Source organism: Mauremys reevesii, linkage group 2 (genome assembly GCF_016161935.1).
Source record: "Mauremys reevesii isolate NIE-2019 linkage group 2, ASM1616193v1, whole genome shotgun sequence".
Lineage (NCBI taxonomy): Eukaryota > Metazoa > Chordata > Testudines > Geoemydidae > Mauremys > Mauremys reevesii.
Genome location: NC_052624.1, coordinates 88,687,070 through 88,707,630, shown reverse-complemented (window position 1 = coordinate 88,707,630; position 20,561 = coordinate 88,687,070). Strand labels below are relative to the sequence as shown.

The window sequence follows — 20,561 nt, the reverse complement described above, 5'->3', positions numbered from 1 at the left end:
TGATGATCAACTGTCCACCAAGTACACTGGAGGTAGAACAACTATTGAGCTTAATCTACAGCCAGGGAGATTTAGGTTAGCTATCAGCAAAAATTGCATAACTATAAAGGTAGTTAAATTCTGGAATATGCTTCCAAACGAAGTAGTGAAATCCCCATCATTGCAGGCTTCTAATCACAGGTTGGCTAAACACCTGTCAGGGATGGCCTAGGTAACAGGTTTATTTGGTCCTGCCTTAGCCCAGGGGGCAGGACTTAGTGACCTCTTGAAGTCCCTTCCAGCCCCACATTTCTATGATTCTGTGCATTATTATTAAAGTATTTAATTGTGTTTCAAATAAATTGTGGTTTATTTTGCTTGTATTTTTACTCTATGGCCTTATTTTTGTTGGTTCCTATTGGACTAAAAGTTCTCAGACTTGCATTGAATTTTTGAGGGCAGTCTGAATGGCTAAACAGACACTAAAGCATGAAAAAAAAATATCAGTATTTTTCCAGCCATTTTGTTTTTAAATAAAAGATTGTTCAAACACTTTTTTGTATTTGGATATATCCAAAATTAAATGGATTTAAAATTTCAGACTTGGCACATACAGTACGCAGTCTTCAGGGAGGAATGCATATTTTTCTAAGTTTGAAGAAAATCTATTGAATGAACAAGTAATGTATAAGCAAGGGGAAAGTCTCCAGTCCATTGTTTGAGGTGGTTTCTGGTGGGGGGAGGGGTTGTTTTTTGTTTTGCTGATTTCAGTGCACTCTGAGCCCTTCACCCTGCAGGTTGCGATGCATTCAGAGCCCTTCACCCATTAGAGGCAGCTCTCAGGACTGGGTCCCTAATGAAGCGATCCAGAAAAATAAACTTGCAAATGTTTACCTAGGGCTTGGCTACACTTACAAGTTGCAGCGCTGGTTACTGGCTGCCTGGCTGTGTAAGGGCCAGCTGCCAGCGCTGGAGTGTGGCCACACTGACAGCTACCAGCGCCACAGTGGTGGCACTACTCAGCTCTTCATTGAGTGTATTGAGGTGAGAGGTGGCAGCTGGCCCACATCCCACCAGACACCCTTGGCGCGCTTTGGCGCTTTGGCGAGGTGAAGGAAGGAAGGAAGGGAAGGAAGTGTGCGCGCCCCCGCGCCTGTCAGCGCCTCGTGGTGCCATTCATCATCCCAGCATCCGCATTCGCCATCGCCTGCGTTGTGTCTCTCTGTGAATGTTTCTCTCTGTGAATCGCGATTTCTGTGGCAAATGGGCTGATCTGTGTCACCAGCACCTAGATAGCTACATAAAGTCCAACACAGCCCTTGAATGCCTCACACTATCCCTATATCCTAGTAAGGCCTCCCTCCCCTGAAAATCCTTTCAGATCTCAGGTGTTAGTGCTAATTGTTCTCCATTACCTTTTTTTTACATAAATCTTTTTTATACTTAGGTTCTGATGGAGGGGAAGTGAATACTCTACTCTTACCAAAAGCCCAACTGGTCACTTTCCCATTTCTGCACAAAATTCTGTTTCCATACTCTGCCCCTGAGTCAAAAGATCCACAAAATCTGGAGTTGCATCAGAGCACACCCAATGAATGGATCAACCAACAATGGTCTTAGGCACAAAAACAACAATATGGACAACATCTGAAACTGCTTCCACCAAATTGGCGGTTAGTTGAAAGATGGAGTTATGAACAGTTTGTGCCCCCTTCAGTTGCCAACTATAGGGATTTAAAAAAAAACTGTCTGCAAATTCTTGGAATACCTGTCCTCCAAATTCAAGTCTTGTGGGAAAAGAATCACTTTTCAGTAGCTCTCAATATTTGTAAAATCAAACTAATGGTATCATGGTGCCATATAAATCAGTTATTAACTTACTGTAGGTGTCTAAAATGTTAATGTGTGTCTACTTATTGGTTTAGAACCAAATTTTCTCAGTGCAACTTCCATTTCTTTGTGCACAACTTTCTTCATACCGTTTTTGCACACTAACATTCCATAAGCATAAATGTCACACACTTCCTGCACAGACTCACATTTATAGATGCAAATCAGGAGCAAATTATTTTTCTACATATTAATTCTACAACTGGTACACTTACACAATAGCATGAAACATTTACACATGTACAAATGAGGTTGGGGTTCAGGCCACTTTTAAATTCTGTCTGTTATAGGCTCCAATTTCATGTGCCCCAGTTTAACTAATTTAACACATTCAAACATAATTTGTTACCAATCACTTCAGAAGACTGGCTTAGCAGGTTGGTATTGCCTGTGTGAAACTTAGCTGCTTGGAAACAAATGGCAATTATGTTTTTGGAAGACCAACATCAGTAACTGCTTCCCTGGGAATTCCATAGAAGACATCTATTCCTCATTCCTCCAGTTCAGATATAGTGCAACACTCAGCCATCCCAACAATGCAATAATCCAGCCTCCAGTTGTTTTACTTATGGGGTAACCTATTACCTCTCTCCCTCTCCCCCAGCTGGACATTTCATGTAAAACTGGTCCTCATCTGTAGCTACTCAATAGCTCTGGCTTCTCTCAGCATGGTGGTACCTCATACCTCCACATACCTCACATGCCAGAGCTCACAAAGCCTCGAGTCTGGGTAACACTGGTATATGAGTGCTTGTGCAATCAAAAGGACCTAGTTATGAGTTTGGAAAACTACCATTTAAAGATAATTGTAACCATGGAGAAGTTTCTCACACAGAGTCACTTTCTTGCCAAGCCTTCCCCCACCCCCGCTTTAAAAAAAAAAAGTGCTACTTCAAAAGAAGAGACACTTAAGATAATTAGAGTCTGACTATTTTAATATAGGCTGTAAGAAAGAAAACATGTAAGCCAACTTTCCCCCCCCTCCCCCCACTATGTGAGCAGGAACTCACTCTCTCAGTCTTGTAGAAATAGTACCTGAGAAATAACAGATTACAGTCACCAGTCCTTCACTTAAGTAGGTGCTTACTGAGGGGGAAAATATCCAGGTCTTCTCCTAAACACTCCACTGGCCTAAATCGAGAAATGTAGACTAATGCTAGACAGAAGAATTATAGTACAACAGCTGGGTTTCAGTCTATGTGGGAAGAGATCCACATTATCCTGGCCACCTTTCCCCAGAGTGAGTCACTTCAAGCCAGTTCACTCCTGACAGGCAATAGAGTGGTGACACATTTTCATTTCCAGCAAAAAACTTGGAGTCACCCTAAGGACTAAATAGCTCAGTAAGAAGTGCTAATAGAATACAGTCTTTCATCTCCATGTCACGACTATGAATACAGCCTGACTCAACAACGACCCAAAAGTTATTAGCTAGTAGTTGTTTAGTGACCCATGTGAAATGAATAGGATGGTAGTTGTTGTTGTCTTGTCCTGTGATCATCATATTAGGCCATGAAGTTGAAGAATTAGGGTGACCAGACATCCTGTTTTTAAAGGGACAGTCCTGTATTTAAGCCCTTCTACTAGTGTCCCTACTTTTTCTTAAAAATGGGCAAACTGTCCCATATTTTCTGTCTCCCCCATCCCCTCCAAATCAGTACTGGTGGGTCCTGCTGCTGGACGGATCTCTGCTCACCAGCCACCTCCCTGCCAGTGAGTGTGGGGGGGTGTCCAGTGGCCAATGACGGGGGTGGGAGGTGCAAGGCTGGGGGTGGGGCAAAACTGTAGTGCGTGGGGCCCAGGGTCAGCTCCGGCTTTTTTGCCGCCCCGATTGTCAAAGGGGAAAAAAAAAAAAGCCGCTCAGCGGCACTTCGGCAGCAGCTCAAAGAGGAAGAGAGGGACTGAGGGACCCGCTGCCAAATTGCCGCCTAAGACCCGGACATGCTGCCCCTTTCTATTGGCCGCCCCAAGCACCTGCTTCCTTCGCTAGTGCCTGGAGCTGGCCCTGGTGAGGCCAGGCCACTCCCCCTGTTGGTCAGTCAGTGCATCCCCCACTGCATGCCGGCTCTCCGCCAGCAGGACCCCGCCTCCCCATCCCATTTCCAACTGGCACTGTCTGCATGCTGATCGCTGTAGTGGCTGGTAAGTGTGGGCAGGCACCAGCCAGTTACATGTCAACTCTGCTGCCCACCCATCGGCCCTTTACATGCTCCCCATCTCCCTGCCTTGCCCTTTCACCTCCCCACTCCACCCCACTGCTTCTCCATATCCCTACCAGGTCATCAGGTATCTCACTTCCACATACACCAACGTATGATGGGACCTATCTGGAGGTTTCGGTCCAGTTTCAAGTAGAGAATAGCTAGCAGCACAAATGGGGCTAAGTGGGGAGCCTTGTTAGTGAGCTCAGCAAAGAGGATAAGGATTGAATATCCTTGGAGACTGAACTACCTATACACCCATAGAAATGGGCTCTGTCTAGTTCAGAATTAAGAAACATGGGCATAGCACTGTGAGGAAGATTGCTCAGCCACTGCCTAGTCTGTATATGGTCTACAGATGAAAAAAGATACTTCAGTCTCCAGGGCACTCAATCTGGCACTATTCTGAGGCACTACATTCACATAAAGAAACAAACAAACAAGTCATAATTACCCTCTCTTCTGCTTTTTGGGCTCAGCCGTATTCAATAGGCAAACTTGTGTTGTAAACAGTACAGAAATGCATCACTTCATTGGGTGAAGATGTGCAGGAATTCTGATTTTTCCTGATTTTGGAGTGCTTAAATTTGCTACCTTAACATTTTAAAGGTAGATTTTTGTAAGTAATATCAGTATAGCTTCTTTTTATGAATTTACTGAGTGCAGATCATCATTCAGATAAGACAATACTCATTTTTATTGTTCTTCCAACTTTAATAGTTAACTTTAATCCCCTGGCCATTTATCCTACCAGCTCTGATGGACCTATATGCTGGACCCCCTACCATAGGTCATTAAAAAGGTAAATTCTTAGTCCATAGTTTTGTCTAACACTGAAATGTGACTGTCACAAGGTGTTTAAATCCACAAGTCCTTTGTCAACACCTCAAACAATATCCTTGCAGTAACTTTTTTTCACTTCATCTCCTCTCCTCTTCCCCAAAAGCCATGTGGAATAGTTCCAATCTCACTTCACAGTAGAAATCTAATTAGGGGTGAGGAAATACCTTTCATCTAATAAAGTCCTCACATGTTACAGCATATCACTCACAAGGCTGTTCCTATACTATCGCATGACTAGATAGGTATCTTAAATAAGACATCCGCTGACCACTCAGATAAGAGATTCTCTACAAACCCCTTCTTTAAAGGAAAAGGACACAGAACAGGCAGTAAACTGCTATCAGAGTTCTTAAGCTGGTCCATTGTTTGCCTCCAATTTAAATTACATAGAAGGTAATATGGCCCCAAATTCTGAAGAAAACAAAATAGGCAAGAAGCAGTTGGGGGAAGGGGGGCAGCAAGAGAGATAACAATGAGCACAAGTCAGAAAAGGAACACTGCCTTGTTACTGTGTGCAAGATTCAAAAGGGACTGGACTTTTGTATGGATATCACAAATATCCGCAGCTGTTATAATGAAATACATCAGCCTTTTTTTGGAATTGATATTAAAACTCATGCTTCAAGGTTTAAATCAACCTCTAATTAGTAGAGACTGATGAGACCTAGATGGGGGACAGATTGTCCTACGTCTACCTGCTGCAGGGTTCTTGTACCTTCCTCTGAAGTATCTGGTGCGGGCCACTGTCAGAGACAGGACACTAGCCTAGATGGACCTCAGATCTGATCCAGTAGGTTCCTTCCCCTTTCCTCCCCATGACAAACACCCCATCTTACCTCACTCAGTTATGCTTTGTTCATTTTGGTTTTTTGAAATGGAGGAGAGTTGATATAGGAAATATTGCATATTGACAACTCATTTATACAGAACAATATGACTCCTGTTTGATGAAGTCAGGGTGGTATCCACTTAAGGCCAAATATGCTGCTGACAGCAGCAAGCATGACACCATTGCCTTCTGTGGGACTGCACCTACTTAAACCAATGATGAATTTAGCCCATTATTGGTAAGATCTTGTAAGGTAGAAAGCACTTCCTGCCAGGCACTGAGCAGCCTCAACCACCATTAAACCTAATTCCGCTCTCACTTGGGCTGGTGGAAATCAGGAGCAATCCCACTGAAGTCAGTGAAGTTACACCAATGTAAAAAGATGTCATAAAACTGTTTTAAATGAGAGAAGAGAGTCCATGGACTCCACTGGAAGTTGAGGCTGCTCAGCACATCACAGGAGACACTTAGTCCTCATAGGGCCTGTGAGATGCTATTTCCAGCGCATTTTAAGGATAAAAACTTGAAACAAAAAACTTTGAACATGCTAACTTATTACAGTAACAATGATGATTTAAAGTAGAGTTAATACTGAGCAACACTTCTATCAAAAATGACTTTTTCCCTGAAATGTTTTTATTTCTTTGTAGTAACATTAAAAAAAGAGGTTTCTAAAACCCCATTTTGTTCCTTTTTCCTTTAGTTTTTAAAACAGGACATCTGTAAGTGGTACTTATAAGACACTGGATGTCTCTATTGAAACTTAAAGCACCCATCACATAATTATTACTGATATTTTGCCCATCTATTGTGATGTTAGCAAATAATCAAGTCTTGCACTTCACTGATCTTAGAAAGCAGCTTAATGAAGTAGGTCCTCTCTCTCAAATGGTATTAAGTTCTGATCTCAATGCAAGAGCATATGAATAGCCATACTGGGTCAGACCAATGGTCCATCTAGCCCAGCATCCTGTCTTCCCGGCAGTGACCAATGCCGGATGCTTCAGAGGGAATGAACAGGACAAGGCAAACTACTGAGTGATCCATCCCCAATCATCCAGTCCCAGCTTCTGGCAGTCAAAGGTTTAAGGACACCCAGAGCATGACCATCTTGTCTAATAGCCATTGATGGACCTATCCTCCATGAACTTATCTAGTTCTTTTCTGAACCAAATTATACCTTTGGCCTTCAAAACATCCCATGGCAATGAGCTCCACAGGTTGACTGTGTGTTGTATGAAAAAGTACTTCTTTATGTTTGTTTTAAACCTGCTGCCTATTAATTTCATGGGGTGAACCCTAGTTCTTGTGTTATGTGAAGGGGTAAACAACACGTTCTCCACACTATTCATGATTTTATAGACATCTATCATATGCCCGCTTGGTAGTCTCTTTTCTAAGATGAAGAGTCCTAGTCTTTTTAATCTCTCCTCATAGAGAAACTGTTCCATATGCCCTAATCATTTTTGTTGTCCTTCTCTGTACTTTTTCCAGTTCTAATATATCCTTTTTTTGAGATGGTGCAACCAGAACTGCATACAGTATTCCAGATCTGTATGTACCTTGGATTTATATAATGGCATTATATTTACTATCTTATTATCTATCCCTTTCCTAATGGTTCCTAACACTAACATTCGAATAGCTTTTTTTGACTGCTGCTGCACATTGAGCAGATGTTTTCTGAGAATTATCCACTGTGACATTGCATCCCATAATGCTTTATAGAAATATGCTTATGAATGTAAATTGACATAACTGGAATATGTTTTATGCTAGATATGCCATGTAACATATCTTTGCAAAGGTTATGATCTACTGAATATATTCATCCTATTCGTATGCATATACCATTTTATATCTGGAGTTATGAGTGTTTGCTCTATGCTTATATTTAAAGTGCTTGCTGTAGGAAGCACATAAGACAGATTTGGTCAACATAGTATGATGGTATTATTCAAGTAATTGGGAGTACTTAACCGACAAAGGACTTTGGGAGATGCCAATCCACATCTGAGTTTTCCTGGGACCATTCAAACTAACATGTAAACAATGGTGTCGGCCTGCAAAAAGCTGAATCATTCATAGACATGTGACTTGCCCAGGTGACTGCAAACTCTGGTTAAGGAGTTTCCACTCACAAGAGAAAGACTATATAAGGCCCTGGAAGCCCCTCCATTTTGTCTTCAGCTGGCACAAAAGATAGCCTCTCCACCCCAAAGAGATGCCCGAAAGAAACTGGAACAAAGTACAGTAACTACGGGGGTGTGAGTGATTCCTGGACCCAGACTGGGAAGGAGTCTAGTTTGTCAAAGAAGCTTATTGGAACATCTGAGGGTGAGATTTACCTGCATTTAGTTTCCTACTGTAATAGGCTTAGACTTGCATGTTTTATGTTATTTTGCTTGGTAATTTACTTCATTCTGTCTGTTATTACTTGGAACCACTTAAATCCTACTTTTTACATTTAATAAAAATCACTTTTTGCTTATTAATTGACCCAAAGCAAGTAATTAATTAATGGGGGAGTAAACAGATGTGCATCTCTGTCTATCAGTGTTATAGAGGGCAAACAATTTATGAGTTTACCCTGTATAAGCTTTATACAGAGTAAAATGGATTTATTTGGGGTTTGGACCCCATAGGGAACTGGGTATCTGGGTGCTAGAGACAGGAGCACTTCTTAAGCTGTTTTCAGTTAAGCCTGCAGCTTTTGGGGGACGTGATTTTTGTGGGTCTGTGTTTGCAGCAGGCTAGTGTGTCTGGCTCAACAAGGCAGGGTACTGAAGTCCCAAGCTGCCAGAGAAAACAGGCTCAGAGGTAGTCCCAGCACATCAGGTGGCAGTCCCAAGGGGGTTTCTGTGACCCAACCAGACACAGCCACAATGACTCCAAGGTCTCTTTCTTGAGTGGCAAGCTAATTGAGACACCATCATTTTGTATATATAGTTGGGATTATGTTTCTCAATGTACATTACTTTGCATTTATCAACATAGACTGTCATCTGCCATTTTGTTGCCCAGTCATGAGAAATCCTTTTGTAGCTCTTCACAGTCTGCCTGGGACTTAACTATCTTGAGTAGTTTTGTATCATCTGCAAACTTTGCCACCTCACTCTTTACCCAATTTTCTAGATCATTTATGACTACGGTGAACAGTATTGGTCCTAGATCTGGCTGCTGATCTGGGAGACTCAGCTATTTACCCTCTCCACTATGAAAATTGACCATTTATACCTACCCTTTGTTTCCTGTCTTTTAACCAGTTACTGATCCATGAGAAGACCTTCCTTCTTATCCCATGACTGATTACTTTGTGTAAGGGCCTTTGGTGAGGGACCTTGTCAAAGGCTTTCTGAAAGTCCAAGTACATTATATCCACTGGATTGCTCTTGTGCACATGTTTGATGACACCCTCAAAGAATTCTAATATAGATTTGTGAAGCATGATTTCCCTTCCAAAAGCAGTGTTGACTCTTCCCCATTATATTATGTTCATATAAGTGCCTGATAACTCTGTTCTTCACTATAATCTCAACCAATTTTGCCTGTACCGACATTAAGTTTACTGGAATGTAATTACCTTTTTTTAAAATTGATGTTACATTAGCTAGCCATCGGCCATCTGGTTCAGAGGCTGATTTAAGTAACTGATTACATACCATGCTTAGTAGTTCTGCAATTTCATATTGGAGTTCCTTCAGAACTTTTGGGTGAATACCATCTGATCCTGGTGACTTATTCTTTAATTTATCAATGTGTTCCCAAACCTTCTTAAGAGGTATATAATCTCATCATGACACAGATGCAATTGCTAATCTCCATATACACAATTTCAAGACAAGGACAAGAGTATGCCCTTTCATAAGTGTCAAGCTAAAATCCCTCTGGGGTAGCCCCAAGAAGAGAGGTTGGACATGGGTCCAGTGGGATAGTAGGACAGTCCTTACAACTTGGTAAGTTTGAAGGTAACGCTATTCTGGGGCTTCACACTGTAGATGGACACACTCAGATGACTTTCTCTGTAATGGGACAAATCCTAGGATGCTAAAAGCACAACCATACATTATTCTTTGCCCTTTGAAGGTTTATGCTGAACCAATTAGTTCACTGGTGAGAGCTGTCCCAAAACAAAGCCAACTGAATCATCCAGTCAGGTCTACAAAAGGCAAGCAAAGACAGGTGCCATGCCCATATTTTAATCATAGTGGTGAGGACTTTATTAGCCATCCACTTTTCATTACGCGACATAACCCATAGGATAAGTTTATGCCCCTTGCCATATGATTCTGATATGAAACCCTATGCAAGATCAGTAGGACACATACAACAGATGTTGGCCAATAGATGTCATATGAAAATCCTGTCTCCTGTGTTCTTATCTCTCTGTAACCCGATCTCAGCAAGAAACAAAAGACTGTCACTCAGAACCAGCCTACCATTTGGACCATCAAATCCCCAGTTCCCAAATACATTGCTCTACCTTCTCAATTACACATAGCCATGAAGAGTATGTCAACTTGGGAAGTAGTGCTATAGAAAGCAATTGTGTTGTGAAATCTTCAAATAAAGCTTGAACTCCAACAATCAGGGGAGAGAAGAGCATGTATTAGTGTCACCTACCCTACATATATTTTGCAAGTTATGACAATAATAACATGCCTTTTGAAGACTGTACTGGTAGTTACAATATCAGAGAGAAATACTTACAATACAAGAACACTTGGTGCATTTGTTTCCTTCAGGCTGAAATTCCTTCCCTTCATGGTAATGTCTACCTTCAAATATACAACCTGAAAAGCAGACTTTGGGTAAGTGTGACTTAGATCGGGACACTTTGTTTGTTACATGATCGTACTGTAGAATTATGAGAAAAGGAATCACTTCATCCTTTCAGTGATATGCATCCAACAATAAAATGTCATTGCAGTGCAGTAACCTGTGTAAGCCTTGGGAGCCCTAAAAAGTTAGTTTGGTGCCAGAATGGAGGAGGAAGAGCTTTAACAGATTTACAGATAATTTCTTTTATGGCAGATAGTTTGTGCCACATTAAAAATGGGAGTCCTGGCACAATCAACTTCTGTTTACAGAAGATTTCACTTTTTTAACACAGTGCTTGTCCACATTAAATTTGGATAGATATAATAAAAAAGGGTTTTTAAGGTCAGGTTTGACAAAGCCCTGGCTGGGATGACTTAGTTGGGAATTGGTCCTGCTTTGAGCAAGGGGTTGGACTAGATGACCTCCTGAGGTCCTTTCCAACCCTGAAATTCTATGATTCTATGAAAAATTAAACATACCAAGCCAATTATACCACTAGAGCAGCAATGTTTTCCTAGTTATATAGTCCTGTACAAACTAATTTGACAAAACTACCCCCAAAACAACCCTCCAAACTCTCTCTTTCGTTTATTGCCTAGTCATGTCATATATGTTATGCCTAAATAATCCCCTGCACACTCAACATAATCCCCATGTTCCCACTCCCAAAACAACCCCCTTCCTATCAATGCTGTGACATGTGACTCCTGGCACCTTTCCATTCGCCTTCTATACATTCATCCCTAAAACATGAACCCCAGCCAGACCCTGCACAGCTGCCAAAACCTCTGGCCAATACCTCACACATGAAAAACTAGACAAGCTGCATTCTAAACTGTTTAAACTCTTTCCTATACTATCACCCTCCCCTACTCCACAGCATTAAAAAGTGTGTCCCAATATGGGTGTTAAAAAAAAACAAAAAACTCACTCTATTCCTTATGCCATTCCATACATTCTATTTTACTGGTCCACATTTCAGTAACTTCCTTCCTAATCCCTCCATTATAGTGGATACTTACCAAATCCTAATAACTAGAAATATTGTGCACAGATGGAAGAGTAGAGTCCCTAGGAAATCTTACCTGGACAGGTGGGGCAACACATTCCCGGCAGCTCAGAAGGGTTTTTGCAATGAACAACACACTGCATCTCAGATTCTGTTACCACTCCTTCCTGAAAGGTAACAAACCAAACTAAACTCAATAATAAGGAGAAAAAACAAAAAAACTGGATGCACAATTAGTGACAAGATATATGCTGTATAGCAAAAAGTTTTTTAAATCCCCCTTTCTTTCTGTATCTGCAGCTCACTATCAGATTAATCCACACTCAAAAGAGCACTTGAATCTCCCTGACTACAGCCATGAGATTTGTCCTATAATGCATCAGGTAAGAAACTAAGCACCTTTTTAGGAAAAAGAATTCTTCTTTATCAGGGGTCCCCACCCATAGGAAACTTGGAAATAATCTGCCATGTAGCTTTGATGTAAACAGAACAGACACAAAGCATTCCCTACACTCTCCCCTCAGAGGAAAAGGGCTTAGAAAGGAGATAAAAGCATCTCATTCTGTAGATGGGAGCCTCTTATCTAAGATGCACCTCCTGATAGGTACTAGTAAATTATCATTTCCTGCACTTCTTGTTGAAGAAGCCAAAATCCTGCTGAATGAATCTGGGCAAGAGAATCTGGATGCAAAGTCTGTTTTTTGTGAACATACCTTTACATTTGTAAACAAAGGAAGCCTAATTTTCAAAATGTGAGCACGTAGGGTAAATAGGATTACCCAATTCTGCCTTTTGGACATTCAGACTGGCACTTAGACAAATAGGTTCTCATTTCACATGTCCAATACTGATCGGAACATCCAAATATAAGGTTTGAACATCTTATTATAAAGAAAGTGTATGGCTATATGCTATTGTTGCTCTTGTTTAATTGCAGCCCATAACATTCTCAACATATGCACATTTTAAAACTGGCATGCTTTCCTTTTACTTTTTCTCTGTAAAGAGGTTTTGTGGACACGACCAGTTTTAGATGCCCATGAAAATCATTGACACAGTAGCGGGCCTTAGCAAAAAAAAGTATCTGACTACCTGGTGCCAAAAGGTACCCATAAAGATCCCTTTGAATATTTCCAGTCACCTTCAAAATATTTGTGCAGAGTATTCAAACTTGGTCATCTACCTTCTTTCTAAATGTAGTACTGCCCCATCAGTGTTGGGTCACAAGAAAATGCAGTTCTTAGTAAAGGGTTTTTAGCAGAACTTTGTATTTTCACCCCCAAAAGATTGTGATCAGATCCATTTGTATGGACAAACCTAGAGACTGCAGAAACATCAATTTGTCAGTTACCTGGCTTGTTCACACAAATGCAATGTGTGTGTCTGCAGATGAATACTCTTGTGGATTTTATGGGTGCAACCCAGGAAGGCTATAAGAAATGCAGTCCACTAGGTCTACAAATCAGTAGCTCAGGGAAAAGAAATGGGTTGTTTGTTGGTTTATTTTAATTAGTATTCCAGGTTGGTGTGTCTCACAAACAGGTGCACACTCATATTTTGTTAAAAGTCTAATGATTGCTGAGAAAAGCAAAATAATTCTCGTGTTCACACTAGCACTCCATCCCTAGCTCATCCGGGTATGTTTTAGATTAGAATCACAGTATTTAAGATAAATAAGCCTGTTGTTCTGAACGTTGCACTATAGCTGGTCACAACTGGATGAGTTAAGGACAAAGCAGCAGCCTTAACTCTGAACATGATCTCTTGTTTTTCTTGGCTTAAGAAACTGAAGAAGATTTTAAATGTATTGTTTGGATTTAATACAAAAGATTCAGACTTTGCAAAGAAAAAGCTAACAATTCTGCACTTGTTAACTTCACGACTTCCAGCCCTTACCTGACATTGATATGCAATACATGGATTAGCTGGGGCTTGCCATTTCAGGGAGCTGTTGTAGGTGTTTCCTTCAAAAGTGCAACCTAGAGAAAGAGAGAAGCAGCACAGTCTTTTACTTTAGGATCACATGATGTTCTGGAAGGAAATTGGTAGATTTCTGTAGAAAAGATTTTCAAGCTCAAGCTGCAGAAAAGGTTCATGTAAGGAGGACAGAGCTCAAGGCCTACTGAGAAGACCTCCCCACGTCCAGCCAGTTGTCCACATATGGATACATTGTGGTGCCTCTCTTCCGGAGCTATGCTGTGAGTACTTTGGTAAACACCCTTGGGGTGGCTGAGAGACAAAAGGGAGGCACTCTATTTTGATAATGTTCTTGGCCCACCGTGAATCTTAGGTACGTCCTATGTGATCGGATTATAGCTATGTTGAAGAATGCATCCTGAAGACTGAAAGATGGGAACCAGTCCCTTGATTCCAGAGTGGGGATTACTGATGCCAGAGTAGCTATCCTGAATTTCAACTTCTTCTACACTGCAGGCCTATGTCAGTATAACTATCTCACTCAGGGGTGTGAAAAATCCATACCCCTGAGTGACATAATTATACCAACCTTAACTGCCCCCTCTGTGTAGGCAGAACTATGTTGACAGGCCAGCTTCTCCCATCAACATAGCTACCGCATCTTGGGGAGGTGAATTAACTATGCCAATGGGAGAGCTCTCTCCCATCAGCATAGGAATATCTTCACTTAAGCAGTACAGCAGCACAGCTGCATCAGTGAGAGTAGACCTGCCCTTAGAACCAGGATTTGTTGCCACACTCCCTTTTCCTTAAGGATGAGAAGGCATCTGCTATAGAAGCCTTCTCCCTGATATTGATGGTGAACCTTCTCAATAGCCCTGAAAGAAAGTAGCAAGGACCTTTTGTTATAAGAGGACCTCATGAAAAGGGACAGGGAAGGGTGATTGGGAGTAGCTGGTGTCTGGAAATGGATAAACAAACTAGTGGTCTTTAAAACATGCCAGTTTTAAGAATTGGCTGTAGTAATTGAAGATCTCTCTTTAAAATCATATATATGATCTTGGAAGCAATATTTTACAAGAGTTAAAACCTATAGATAGTTCTATCTTCTAGTTCATAAATCAACGAGTAACAATGCACAGATTGGCTAGTGTAGAGATGGTAGCAATATGATGGGCAGGAGTTTAGCAATGTTCCCAAGGAGATGCAAAGAGGACCAGGTTAAAACATTAGCATCACCTTTAAATGACAGAACCACATAAAGATAATACCCTTGTGCATGGCATCACAAACGTGGGTAATGCGGCCTGCTGTAACAGTTAAAGGGCGATATTCTCAGTTGGTGTAAATCAGCATAGTTACGTTAACATCAATGAAGCTATGGCAGTTTATAAAAATCACTAACACAGGCCATCCATGGAAGAGGTGTGGATCCAGGGCAATGACGCTCAAGCCTTGGTCTCAAACATCCAAGCAATGAAGAATGCCGAGAGGATGGACTTGTTTTCCTTGTAAATGTGGAGGCTTAAAGTCAAATGAAGAAGTCTTTAACTATCAGTCCCCTTCGTAATTTTAATCCAGGCAATTACTTTACTCAGATGAAAATTAAAACAAAACCAAAAAAAACAAACCACCACACACACAACTTTGTTGAAGCAGGCAAAGAAAGAGAGGATTTAAGTGCAGCCATTTAAGTGTCAGAGACAGAGCAACTGTTCTGTCAAGTCTTAGCCTAATATCATGAGACCTGTAGAAGCAGGGCTCACGTCAGAAGCAAGTGGAAAACAGCAGAATAGTCAGTGTGACCTACCCTTGAGAGAACGATGTTTGAGAAGTGAAAGTGAGAAAATACTGGAATAGATAGCAAATAGCCTAAATCAAATGCAGATGTTTTTAATTAATGCATATCACAAAGAGGTATAAATGCTTGTGTCATTTTGCTTGTACTTTGGAGAAACTGAGGCAGAGATGCTCTCTCAGCTGTGTTCTTCCCTTGCAATTGCATGTCCTGAATAAAGCGGTCTGTGATTTTGTTGATTCCAACCTGAGAGTGGAGTTCATTTCTTCAACAACTCAGAGGCATAATCTTTTTAAAAAATTAAAAATAGAAAGCTAAGCATACATAGGGAATCCAAACAGCATGTTTTCCCTCAAAAAGTGATGAGCATATGGAATTAGTTTCTAGGAGAAGCCGCTGGAGTAAATGGCATAAAATGGGATTTAAGAGACAACTGAGAAGTCTTTCTGGAGGAGCAAAGGATGTTAGGATATAGTAAAATAGCAGGGGGTGGAGTGTGTTCAATGTCACTCAAAAATGGAACAGGCTTGTAGGGTCCAACAGCCTTTTCCTGTTGGTTAAAGATAATATGCTTTTTTAGGAGAATCCCTTAAAGCACTTATCCAGTAGTGCTAGTGTAGAACAAGCTGGAGGCTATAGCAATACAGTAATTACAGGTCTTTTTATTAAAATAGGGGCCCATCACAATATTGATTCTCACTGCTCAGTTGCCTCAGACAGGGACTTTTATATGAAATGTACACGATTGCTGGGGGCTGGGGAAGGTCTCTTCAAACACACACTTTTTTAAAGCAGATGTGTATGGATAAGGCCTGTTCCAAAGCTACTGAAGTCAATGGAAAGACTCCCAAAGAGCTGTGGAACAGCCTTAGCGGGACAGCAAAAGAGGAATATACAGAGACAATAAAATGAAAGAAATTACAATGTTACATAAACAGGCATAGATTATCTGTGCCCTTCCGCCTCAAATCCCACTAAAATGGTTATTTAGAAATTTGTTCTTCTTTTCAAAAACTTTCAGCAGTAAAAACTGGGATTATTTTAGGGAATACACTGAATTCAGTGTTAGTGGGCAAGATTGTCAGTACTACGGGTGGGAGCTGTCCTGTTTTCTGATAAATCTATTTCATGTGGGCATTTCATGAGAAGATCACCCATTCTCAGAAATACCAGGCAAGACAGAGCAATTTGAATAACCGATTTAACTATAATTTCAAATACTTTGATTATTTGTTTAAATCATTGATTTAAAATCAGGGTTGGAGTTTTGTAAAGCTAATTTGAAAGTTTAAGATATGGCATTTTTAGATTAACATTTATAATGAATTAGGTTATAAATACTCCTCTTTAAAATGTCACTACTGGTACAGTCTCTTATTTGTCTTCTATAAAACTGTGATAGGCAAAAAAGACACAATATTGCAACTGAAGGCCCTGATGCTTCAATCACTTAAACAGATAAGAAACTCTGCTCATATGAAAGGGACTCAAATGAATAGTCCCATTGTTTTAAAACTAACATGTGCATAAGTGTTTGCAGCCTCTGGGACTAAAATTGTATTTATTTAAAATGTCTTAATGGCATAAAACCTTTGTCACTTCAAAATAAATTGCTTCAGTGTTAACAATAGAAATTGAAACAAACACATTCACATTGTTATTCTGAACTGTTTGTACACAGAGGCCAAAATTTTCAAAATAGGAATCTAAAGTTAGGCTCCTAAAACCATATTTTGCCACCTAAATGTGGTATTTTCAAAAGTACTTAAGTGATTTAGCATTTCAGCCTTCTTGACTTCTGGAAGTCCAATATGGGCCCAGTTCTACAAATTGCTGAGCACTCTGGTCCCCATTCAGGAAAGTGCTTAAGCATGTGCTTGATTTCAAGCACTGCAGTGGAACCATTCACATCCTTCAAATTAAGGACCAAAGACAGAGTGCTCAGCACCTTGCACAATGGAGCTCTATATCAGAATGTGGGACTGGCTGCAACATAACTCCAGCTATTTGCTTATCAGTTTTGTGTGTGTTGTATGTACAGTTAATGAGACTCTGGACTGATCTTTTCCTTTATGGATGAGCATTTTAAACATATAACATAGTAGAAAAAATATTTCTGTGCAAAATCTGAAAACAAATTAGGAAACTAATAAAGGCAACAAGGGTAAAATTTTAGCAATTTTAAATTAAGACGCCCTTTGATTTCACTGGGGCTAGGATTTCACCCTCAGTCGCTTTCTCACTTAGGAAACCAAGTGGCAAATACTACTCCTCTTTCAGTACATAACAGCAAACAAACCCGTAAAGAATTTTATTTGGATTTAATCCTAGTTTGTTTTGATTTGACTACTCCACATTGCAGAACAGGGGGCACAGTGCAGGTGTCAAAGTGAGGAGAGGTGAGATGCAGACAGAGGTTTTAGTTGACCAGAATCTTGTAAGTGAAAGAGACAAGGAACCAATGAAGAGGGGTTGACATGGTCAGAGCATTGAGAAGGTAGGATTGTTTTAGCTGCTGAATGTTAAGAAGACTGAAGATGAGATAAAGTCATTGAGGCTGGAGAGAAAGTAGTTACAATAGCCCAGGTGAAATTTTCATATTCTTTTGACCAGAGGCATGCCCCTTTGCCTATAGTTGTGTCCTTTGTACTTCCCAAAACTGCACCCATAACACATTCTTCAAAATTAAAAGAAAACAGACTACATACCAGCTAGTGTTCCAGACCCTTACTTTCAATACACACATCTTTCAGCTGACACTGCAAACACAGAGCAGGGCCTTCCGAATCCACTTAATCATACTATGGAAGTTTGAGACTCTCCTGAAATCAGCTGAGTAAAACCCTTTCAGCTTCAATAAGCTTATTCATCCAGGTAGAATTCTGCCTACTACATGATTGAACACACACCATATTTAGCTCAGAAAGTAGCAATATGTGCAATGTTATCAGTGAAGGTATTGCTGTCTCTTCTGCATAATCACAGACCATGATGGAATCCCTCTTCAAGATCCTGTAAACCTAATTCTCACCAGGATTAAGTCAACTTTTGCTAGCCATTTATTATCTGAGGGGTGGGGGGACCATGTATAAAAATCTAGGAACACCAGAACTCAACTTAAATACTCAGTTTAAGTATTTAAATACTTTGTTACCTCTGATTAATACATACTTAAAGGACAGCATTCAGGACCAGACTAGACTGATTTCAATGGAACTATGCTGATTTACCTAGTTAAGATTCTGACCCTAATTTACAGTCCCTCCTATTTCTTCTCCTAGAAATGCTGGTTTATTATTAATGTAAAATATTAACTTTCCATTATCTGTGGTTTTGTTCCTATAAGCTACCTGGGTCCAAATTGTTCAGATAAGTACTGGATAAGCATACAAGCTTTGAGTTGCTTATCTGAACCACACCAAACCACTGAATCTTTTGAAGTTGGTCCATTGTGGTCTATTAAGTGAAAACTACTCAATAGCTGCTAAAGTAACCTGATAAAGGCAAACTGATAAGGACCTAAATCTAGACTATCTACATAATAAATGGAGGCAATATAACTAAATGAGCTGTAAATTACCGCTTTAGTTATTTCAGTTATTACAGCTTTAGTTATTTCCTGGCCAGAGCCAGAAATGTAAACCAGAGTCATAAGCCAGAGGCAGAGCCAGGGATCAGTACCAGAGAAACAGAAGCCAAATGTTAGAACCATAAGGTCAACCAGAGTCATAAGCCAGAGGGTAGATGGGGCTGCAACAAGGGCAAGCACAGCTGCAGGCATGGCAGAGGTTAAGCAGCCACTGGTCTGCTGTGGGGGCCGGGCTTATATAAGCAGGGTGGCTAAACTAGCAGCCAGCCAGAGCTGTGGCCACTCTGTCGGTTCCAAGCCAGTGCAGCTGGGCTCACTGGTTGCCTAGCAGCAAAGTTAATCAGGGAGCAGGCCAGTATCTGGTCTTAGCTAGTCCAGACCCTGACAACTCTGCATCTGGGAATGAGCCTCCCAGCCTGGGTCCACAGACTTGTATTGGCAGCGCTAGCAAGCTAAAAACAGCTGTATAGACTTTGTCACTCAAGCTGGAGCGTGCACTCTCAAGCCAAGCCACCTCAGCCCCCCAGGCTTGAAAGCCCGAGCTCCAGTCAGAGTCACAGAGTCTACACAGCTATTTTTAGCCTGGTAGCTTGAGCTCCACTAGTGCGAGTCCCAGATACAAACATACCCTGTGTGTGTTGGCACACTTATTTTGGAATTAGAGTACCCTATTTTGAAATAACTTAGATCAATTTTTTACAGTTTTCCATTTTTTTTTTAAATGGAGTGTTTTTATTCAAAAAGATACATGTTCTCACACTGATTTGAACTGATGTAACTAAAGATGTGAACTACAACTGAGTGAGTTATTTCTGTTCCATTTACCGTGCAGACAAACTGGACAGTCAATAAGCCACTCGTCATCCCACCCACCCAATAAGAATTTTACTGAAACTTTTTTCCTCCTGCTCCCTAGCGGCACATGACAGTAGTACTCCAAAGAGAAAAAATGGGCTGGAAAAGATGGACTAGCATACTAAGGCTTAGACAGCGTCCTCAGGAGTTCATTAAAAATAGGACTTTATTACTCAATTTGACAATGCCCAACAAGATTCCAGCAGGAATTTGTGCTTATTTTAGGCTAATGGGAATTCTATAGACAAGTCATTTCCCATAGTCCCAGGAGAAATTTATCAAATTAACATCAGATTAACATACTGTAGGTTGGCTCCATGTCCCCCGTTTCTAAAGCATCTTTCTTTTCCTATTTTTCTTTTTTCCCCTCCCCCTCTATTTAAAAAGTAACCTCTCTATTGGCATGAAAAATAAACATCAGGATAAAGAAAACAGTCACAAGACAGGTTTTATTTATTTTTTGATAAATTATTCCTCAGGGAAATTCCCAGACAAACTAGCATAGAAATATCAGATCAAGCCAAAAACCCCTTGCAAATTCAGCTGCATGTCACTGACATTAAACCTGTCGGCCAAGTTAAGAGAACTGCAAATCCCATATGTGGATATTATTAAATCTATTTTCACATATTTCATATTGTTAAAGAAAGAATCACTGACACCTCCTGGCAAATGCTGAAATTCTACGTGGAGACAATTCTGTATAAGTAATGTAGCTAGTATTCCTCTTCTGCTTTTTATTTATGTGCAAAAAACATGTTTCTTAGAGGCTCATTTGTTTCTGCTGCTTATACTTCCCTTGGTGTGATATACACACAGAGCAGAGAGCC

The 20,561-nt window shown here is 40.6% G+C and overlaps 1 protein-coding gene across 1 annotated transcript in view; it reads right to left on the bottom strand.

Annotated features, from left to right (window-relative positions):
* BMPER (BMP binding endothelial regulator) overlaps positions 1-20,561 on the bottom strand; it is a 215,892-nt gene that overhangs the window by 160,646 nt on the left and 34,685 nt on the right. The window contains exons 4-6 of the mRNA XM_039527768.1: positions 13,469-13,551; positions 11,649-11,739; positions 10,453-10,535 (exon numbers count right to left, since the gene is read on the bottom strand). Of these exons, the coding sequence (XP_039383702.1) occupies positions 10,453-10,535; positions 11,649-11,739; positions 13,469-13,551 (257 nt within the window). The remainder of the gene's footprint in view (positions 1-10,452; positions 10,536-11,648; positions 11,740-13,468; positions 13,552-20,561) is intronic.